The 9480-nt window shown below is 47.1% G+C and overlaps 1 protein-coding gene across 1 annotated transcript in view; it reads left to right on the forward strand.

Moving 5' to 3' along the window:
* Nucleotides 1–1825, forward strand: part of LOC118966663 (cGMP-specific 3',5'-cyclic phosphodiesterase-like) — a 46035-nt gene extending 44210 nt beyond the window's left edge. Inside the window, exon 21 of the mRNA XM_090188583.1 lies at nt 1639–1825. Within this exon, the coding sequence (XP_090044709.1) occupies nt 1639–1755 (117 nt within the window). The 3' untranslated portion in view covers nt 1756–1825. The remainder of the gene's footprint in view (nt 1–1638) is intronic.
* The last annotated feature ends 7655 nt before the right edge of the window (nt 1826–9480 follow it).

Here is a 9480-nt window from a genome sequence, read left to right on the forward strand (position 1 = left end):
TAGTCTATACAACCTGGGTGGGTACTAGTCTATACAACCTGGGTGGGTACCAGTCTATACAACCTGGGTGGGTACTAGTCTATACAACCTGGGTGGGTCTAGTCTATACAACCTGGGTGGGTTCTAGTCTATACAACCTGGGTGGGTCCTAGTCTATACAACCTGGGTGGGTCCTAGTCTATACAACCTGGGTGGGTACCAGTCTATACAACCTGGGTGGGTACTAGTCTATACAACCTGGGTGGGTACCAGTCTATACAACCTGGGTGGGTACTAGTCTATACAACCTGGGTGGGTCTAGTCTATACAACCTGGGTGGGTACTAGTCTATACAACCTGGGTGGGTACTAGTCTATACAACCTGGGTGGGTACTAGTCTATACAACCTGGGTGGGTACTAGTCTATACAACCTGGGTGGGTACTAGTCTATACAACCTGGGTGGGTACCAGTCTATACAACCTGGGTGGGTACCAGTCTATACAACCTGGGTGGGTACCAGTCTATACAACCTGGGTGGGTACTAGTCTATACAACCTGGGTGGGTACTAGTCTATACAACCTGGGTGGGTACCAGTCTATACAACCTGGGTGGGTACTAGTCTATACAACCTGGGTGGGTACCAGTCTATACAACCTGGGTGGGTACTAGTCTATACAACCTGGGTGGGTACCAGTCTATACAACCTGGGTGGGTACTAGTCTATACAACCTGGGTGGGTACTAGTCTATACAACCTGGGTGGGTTCTAGTCTATACAACCTGGGTGGGTTCTAGTCTATACAACCTGGGTGGGTACCAGTCTATGCAACCTGGGTGGGTACTAGTCTATACAACCTGGGTGGGTTCTAGTCTATACAACCTGGGTGGGTTCTAGTCTATACAACCTGGGTGGGTACTAGTCTATACAACCTGGGTGGGTTCTAGTCTATACAACCTGGGTGGGTCCTAGTCTATACAACCTGGGTGGGTTCTAGTCTATACAACCTGGGTGGGTACCAGTCTATACAACCTGGGTGGGTCCTAGTCTATACAACCTGGGTGGGTACTAGTCTATACAACCTGGGTGGGTACCAGTCTATACAACCTGGGTGGGTACCAGTCTATACAACCTGGGTGGGTACTAGTCTATACAACCTGGGTGGGTACCAGTCTATACAACCTGGGTGGGTACTAGTCTATACAACCTGGGTGGGTCCGAGTCTATACAACCTGGGTGGGTCCTAGTCTATACAACCTGGGTGGGTACTAGTCTATACAACCTGGGTGGGTTCTACCTTTGTAGGAGATCAGAAATGTATGAATTTGTATTCATTGCTTTCTCACTCTCTCCCCCACTTTTCCCCCCAACCCCCCCACCTCCCCCACTTTTCCCCCCAACCCCCCCACCTCCCCCTCTCACTCTTTCTCTCCATACCCTTCACTGTCCTCTCCCTCTCTCTCTCTTTCTCTCCCTCTCTCTCTCTTTCTCTCCATATCCTTCTCTCTCTCTCTCTCTCTCTCTCTCTCACTCTCTCTCTCTTTCTCCTTCTGTTTCTCTCCCTCTCTCTCTCTCTCCTTCTGTTTCTCTCCCTCTCTCTCTCTCCTTCTGTTTCTCTCCCTCTCTCTCTCCCCTACCTTTCTCCCCCTCGTTTCTCAGACTCTTTCTGGGATGTTTGACTCCTGTTCTCCACTGTTGGACGGCCTCATGAGGAACAGAGAGAATTGGATGCTGCTGGCCGAGACGGGGGAGGAAGGTGAAGTGGGGGAGGATTAGAGAGATGAAAGAGAGGAACAGAGAGAACTATATAATGACTTCGTTGTTTGTGTGAGAAAAAAGACTGGAGTATCACCTCCCTCAACAGCAACATCACTGGTTATCATCTGGGTAGACCCTCCCTCAACAGCAACATTACTGGTTATCGTCTGGGTAGACCCTCCCTCAACAGCAACATCACTGGTTATCATCTGGTAGACCCTCCCCAACAGCAACATCACTGGTTATCATCTGGGTAGACCCTCCCCCAACAGCAACATCACTGGTTATCGTCTAGGTAGACCCTCCCCCAACAGCAACATTACTGGTTATCGTCTGGGTAGACCCTCCCCCAACAGCAACATCACTGGTTATCATCTGGGTAGACCCTCCCCCAACAGCAACACCACTGGTTATCGTCTGGGTAGACCCTCCCCCAACAGCAACATCACTGGTTATCGTCTGGGTAGACCCTCCCCCAACAGCAACATTACTGGTTATCGTCTGGGTAGACCCTCCCCCAACAGCAACATTACTGGTTATCATCTAGGTAGACCCTCCCCCAACAGCAACACCGGGTAGACCCTCCCCCAACAGCAACATCACTGGTTATCGTCTGGGTAGACCCTCCCCAACAGCAACACCGGGTAGACCCTCCCCCAACAGCAACATCACTGGTTATCGTCTGGGTAGACCCTCCCCCAACAGCAACATTACTGGTTATCATCTAGGTAGACCCTCCCCCAACAGCAACACCGGGTAGACCCTCCCCCAACAGCAACATCACTGGTTATCGTCTGGGTAGACCCTCCCCCAACAGCAACATTACTGGTTATCGTCCGGGTAGACCCTCCCCCAACAGCAACACCGGGTAGACCCTCCCCCAACAGCAACATCACTGGTTATCATCTGGTAGACCCTCCCCCAACAGCAACACCACTGGTTATCGTCCGGGTAGACCCTCCCCCAACAGCAATATTACTGGTTATCATCTGGTAGACCCTCCCCCAACAGCAACATCACTGGTTATCGTCTAGGTAGACCCTCCCCCAACAGCAACATTACTGGTTATCGTCTGGGTAGACCCTCCCCCAACAGCAACATTACTGGTTATCGTCTGGGTAGACCCTCCCCCAACAGCAACATTACTGGTTATCGTCTGGGTAGACCCTCCCTCAACAGCAACATCACTGGTTATCATCTGGGTAGACCCTCCCCCAACAGCAACATCACTGGTTATCATCTGGGTAGACCCTCCCCCAACAGCAACATTACTGGTTATCATCTGGGTAGACCCTCCCCCAACAGCAACATTACTGGTTATCGTCTGGGTAGACCCTCCCCCAACAGCAACATTACTGGTTATCGTCTGGTAGACCCTCCCCCAACAGCAACATTACTGGTTATCATCTGGGTAGACCCTCCCCCAACAGCAACATTACTGGTTATCGTCTGGGTAGACCCTCCCTCAACAGCAACATCACTGGTTATCATCTGGGTAGACCCTCCCCCAACAGCAACATTACTGGTTATCGTCTGGGTAGACCCTCCCCCAACAGCAACATCACTGGTTATCATCTGGGTAGACCCTCCCCCAACAGCAACATTACTGGTTATCGTCTGGGTAGACCCTCCCCCAACAGCAACATTACTGGTTATCTGGGTAGACCCTCCCCCAACAGCAACATCACTGGTTATCTGGGTAGACCCTCCCCCAACAGCAACATCACTGGTTATCGTCTGGGTAGACCCTCCCCCAACAGCAACATCACTGGTTATCGTCTGGGTAGACCCTCCCCCAACAGCAACATTACTGGTTATCGTCTGGGTAGACCCTCCCCCAACAGCAACATCACTGGTTATCGTCTGGGTAGACCCTCCCCCAACAGCAACATCACTGGTTATCGTCTGGGTAGACCCTCCCCCAACAGCAACATCACTGGTTACCATCTGGGTAGACCCTCCCCAACAGCAACACCGGGTAGACCCTCCCCCAACAGCAACATCATCCACTATACCTGGTTTACCCTGGAACTCTCCACTATACCTGGTTTAACCTGGAACTCTGTCACTCTCCACTATACCTGGTTAAACCTGGAACTCTGTCACTCTCTACTATACCTGGTTAAACCTGGAACTCTCCACTATACCTGGTTTAACCTGGAACTCTGTCACTCTCCACTATACCTGGTTAAACCTGGAACTCTGTCACTCTCCACTATACCTGGTTTAACCTGGAACTCTGTCACTCTCCACTATACCTGGTTTAACCTGGAACTCTGTCACTCTCCACTATACCTGGTTAAACCTGGAACTCTGTCACTCTCCACTATACCTGGTTTAACCTGGAACTCTGTCACTCTCTACTATACCTGGTTTAACCTGGAACTCTGTCACTCTCCACTATACCTGGTTTACCCTGGAACTCTGTCACTCTCTACTATACCTGGTTAAACCTGGAACTCTCCACTATACCTGGTTTAACCTGGAACTCTGTCACTCTCAACTATACCTGGTTTAACCTGGAACTCTCTACTATACCTGGTTTACCCTTGAACTCTGTCACTCTCAACTATACCTCGTTTAACCTGGAACTCTGTCACTCTCCACAATACCTGGAACTCTCCACTATACCTGGTTTACCCTGGAACTCTGTCACTCTCCACAATACCTGGAACTCTCCACTATACCTGGTTTAACCTGGAACTCTCCACTATACCTCGTTTAACCTGGAACTCTGTCACTCTCTACTATACCTGGTTTACCCTGGAACTCTGTCACTCTCCACTATACCTGGTTTAACCTGGAACTCTGTCACTCTCTACTATACCTGGTTTAACCTGGAACTCTGTCACTCTCCACTATACCTGGTTTAACCTGGAACTCTCCACTATACCTGGTTTAACCTGGAACTCTGTCACTCTCCACTATACCTGGTTAAACCTGGAACTCTGTCACTCTCCACTATACCTGGTTTAACCTGGAACTCTGTCACTCTCTACTATACCTGGTTTAACCTGGAACTCTCCACTATACCTCGTTTAACCTGGAACTCTGTCACTCTCCACTATACCTGGTTAAACCTGGAACTCTGTCACTCTCCACTATACCTGGTTAAACCTGGAACTCTGTCACTCTCCACTATACCTGGTTAAACCTGGAACTCTGTCACTCTCCACTATACCTGGTTAAACCTGGAACTCTGTCACTCTCCACTATACCTGGTTTAACCTGGAACTCTCCACTATACCTGGTTTAACCTGGAACTCTGTCACTCTCCACTATACCTGGTTAAACCTGGAACTCTGTCACTCTCCACTATACCTGGTTTAACCTGGAACTCTGTCACTCTCTACTATACCTGGTTTAACCTGGAACTCTGTCACTCTCTACTATACCTCGTTTAACCTGGAACTCTCTACTATACCTGGTTTAACCTGGAACTCTCTACTATACCTGGTTTAACCTGGAACTCTGTCACTCTCTACTATACCTGGTTTAACCTGGAACTCTCCACTATACCTCGTTTAACCTGGAACTCTGTCACTCTCTACTATACCTGGAACTCTGTCACTCTCTACTATACCTGGTTAAACCTGGAACTCTCCACTATACCTGGTTTAACCTGGAACTCTGTCACTCTCAACTATACCTGGTTTAACCTGGAACTCTCTACTATACCTGGTTTACCCTTGAACTCTGTCACTCTCAACTATACCTCGTTTAACCTGGAACTCTGTCACTCTCCACAATACCTGGAACTCTCCACTATACCTGGTTTACCCTGGAACTCTGTCACTCTCCACAATACCTGGAACTCTCCACTATACCTGGTTTAACCTGGAACTCTCCACTATACCTCGTTTAACCTGGAACTCTGTCACTCTCTACTATACCTGGTTTACCCTGGAACTCTGTCACTCTCCACTATACCTGGTTTAACCTGGAACTCTGTCACTCTCTACTATACCTGGTTTAACCTGGAACTCTGTCACTCTCCACTATACCTGGTTTAACCTGGAACTCTCCACTATACCTGGTTTAACCTGGAACTCTGTCACTCTCCACTATACCTGGTTAAACCTGGAACTCTGTCACTCTCCACTATACCTGGTTTAACCTGGAACTCTGTCACTCTCTACTATACCTGGTTTAACCTGGAACTCTCCACTATACCTCGTTTAACCTGGAACTCTGTCACTCTCCACTATACCTGGTTAAACCTGGAACTCTGTCACTCTCCACTATACCTGGTTAAACCTGGAACTCTGTCACTCTCCACTATACCTGGTTAAACCTGGAACTCTGTCACTCTCCACTATACCTGGTTAAACCTGGAACTCTGTCACTCTCCACTATACCTGGTTTAACCTGGAACTCTCCACTATACCTGGTTTAACCTGGAACTCTGTCACTCTCCACTATACCTGGTTAAACCTGGAACTCTGTCACTCTCCACTATACCTGGTTTAACCTGGAACTCTGTCACTCTCTACTATACCTGGTTTAACCTGGAACTCTGTCACTCTCTACTATACCTCGTTTAACCTGGAACTCTCTACTATACCTGGTTTAACCTGGAACTCTCTACTATACCTGGTTTAACCTGGAACTCTGTCACTCTCTACTATACCTGGTTTAACCTGGAACTCTCCACTATACCTCGTTTAACCTGGAACTCTGTCACTCTCTACTATACCTGGTTTAACCTGGAACTCTCCACTATACCTGGTTTAACCTGGAACTCTCTACTATACCTGGTTTAACCTGGAACTCTCTACTATACCTGGTTTAACCTGGAACTCTCTACTATACCTGGTTTAACCTGGAACTCTGGAACTCTCTACTATACCTGGTTTAACCTGGAACTCTCTACTATACCTGGTTTAACCTGGAACTCTCCACTATACCTCGTTTAACCTGGAACTCTGTCACTCTCCACTATACCTGGTTTAACCTGGAACTCTCCACTATACCTGGTTTAACCTGGAACTCTGTCACTCTCCACTATACCTGGTTAAACCTGGAACTCTGTCACTCTCCACTATACCTGGTTAAACCTGGAACTCTGTCACTCTCCACTATACCTGGTTAAACCTGGAACTCTGTCACTCTCCACTATACCTGGTTAAACCTGGAACTCTGTCACTCTCCACTATACCTGGTTAAACCTGGAACTCTCCACTATACCTGGTTTAACCTGGAACTCTGTCACTCTCCACTATACCTGGTTAAACCTGGAACTCTCCACTATACCTGGTTTAACCTGGAACTCTGTCACTCTCCACTATACCTGGTTAAACCTGGAACTCTCCACTATACCTGGTTAAACCTGGAACTCTCCACTATACCTGGTTAAACCTGGAACTCTGTCACTCTCAACTATACCTGGAACTCTCCACTATACCTCGTTTAACCTGGAACTCTGTCACTCTCCACTATACCTGGAACTCTCCACTATACCTGGTTTACCCTGGAACTCTGTCACTCTCCACTATACCTGGTTTAACCTGGAACTCTCTACTATACCTCGTTTAACCTGGAACTCTGTCACTCTCCACTATACCTCGTTTAACCTGGAACTCTGTCACTCTCCACTATACCTGGAACTCTCCACTATACCTGGTTTACCCTGGAACTCTGTCACTCTCCACTATACCTGGTTTACCCTGGAACTCTGTCACTCTCCACTATACCTGGAACTCTCTACTATACCTGGTTTACCCTGGAACAGATGTTGGTCAAAGCAAGAAGACGAATGCAGGAAGAGAGACCTACAGCTCTAGAATCAGGTGTTGGTCAAAGCAAGAAGACGAATGTAGGTAGAGAGACCTACAGCTCTAGAATCAGGTGTTGGTCAAAGCAAAAAGACGAATGTAGGTAGAGAGACCTACAGCTCTAGAATCAGGTGTTGGTCAAAGCAAAAAGACGAATGTAGGTAGAGAGACCTACAGCTCTAGAATCAGGTGTTGGTCAAAGCAAGAAGACGAATGTAGGTAGAGAGACCTTCACCTCTAGACAACAGAGGATACGGTCATTCTAAGACTTTATAGGACAATATGGACTGCTTCCCAAACGGTGCTGTTTGGGACTCCGTGGATATATATTCATACACATCCACAATTCATATGATATCTATATTCACAATGTATTAATATAATACAGATTGGACAATACAGTATAATATAATATAATACAGATTGGACAATACAGTATAATGTAATATATTACAGATTGGACAATACAGTATAATGTAATATATTACAGATTGGACAATACAGTATAATATAATACAGATTGGACAATACAGTATACTGTAATATATTACAGATTGGACAATACAGTATCTACTGGAGATACTCTACACCAGAGATAATCTACACCGGAGATATTCTACACCAGATATACAACAGAGATACTCTACACTGGAGATACTCTACACCGGAGATACTCTACACCAGAAATACGCCACAACAGAGATACTCTACACCAGAGATACTCTACACCAGAAATACGCCACACCAGAGATACTCTACACCAGAGATACTCTACACCAGAGATACGCCACACCCTATTTCTGGAGAGATGCCCTTCTGTCATTTAAAAAAAAACTCCAACCCTGTTCCAGAAAATCTCCAGGAACAGAATTGGAGTTAAAACCTACAGGAGGGTATCTCTGCAGGAACAGGGTTGGAGTTAAAACCTACAGGAGGGTATCTCTGCAGGAACAGGGTTGGAGTTAAAACCTACAGGAGGGTATCTCTGCAGGAACAGGGTTGGAGTTAAAACCTACAGGAGGGTATCTCTGCAGGAACAGGGTTGGAGTTAAAACCTACAGGAGGGTATCTCTGCAGGAACAGGGTTGGAGTTAAAACCTACAGGAGGGTATCTCTGCAGGAACAGGGTTGGATTTAAAACCTACAGGAGGGTATCTCTGCAGGAACAGGGTTGTATTTAAAACCTACAGGAGGGTATCTCTCCAGGAACAGGGTTGGATTTAAAACCTACAGGAGGGTATCTCTGCAGGAACAGGGTTGGAGTTAAAACCTACAGGAGGGTATCTCTCCAGGATCAGGGTAGGATTTAAAACCTACAGGAGGTAGTGTGTTGTATTTCTACCTGCTCCTAGAGAGATGTAGAGTACTGCTCTGTGTGTTGTATTTCTACCTGCTCCTAGAGAGATGTAGAGTACTGCTCTGTGTGTTGTATTTCTACCTGCTCCTAGAGAGATGTAGAGTACTGCTCTGGGTGTTGTATTTCTACCTGCTCCTAGAGAGATGTAGAGTACTGCTCTGGGTGTTGTATTTCTACCTGCTCCTAGAGAGATGTAGAGTACTGCTCTGTGTGTTGTAGTTCTACCTGCTCCTAGAGAGATGTAGAGTACTGCTCTGGGTGTTGTATTTCTACCTGCTCCTAGAGAGATGTAGAGTACTGCTCTGTGTGTTGTATTTCTACCTGCTCCTAGAGAGATGTAGAGTATTGCTCTGTGTGTTGTATTTCTACCTGCTCCTAGAGAGATGTAGAGTACTGCTCTGGGTGTTGTATTTCTACCTGCTCCTAGAGAGATGTAGAGTACTGCTCTGTGTGTTGTAGTTCTACCTGCTCCTAGAGAGATGTAGAGTACTGCTCTGGGTGTTGTATTTCTACCTGCTCCTAGAGAGATGTAGAGTACTGCTCTGTGTGTTGTATTTCTACCTGCTCCTAGAGAGATGTAGAGTATTGCTCTGTGTGTTGTATTTCTACCTG

The sequence above is a fragment of the Oncorhynchus mykiss genome, chromosome 10 (genome assembly GCF_057628025.1).
Source record: "Oncorhynchus mykiss isolate SJ-2025 chromosome 10, ASM5762802v1, whole genome shotgun sequence".
Lineage (NCBI taxonomy): Eukaryota > Metazoa > Chordata > Actinopteri > Salmoniformes > Salmonidae > Oncorhynchus > Oncorhynchus mykiss.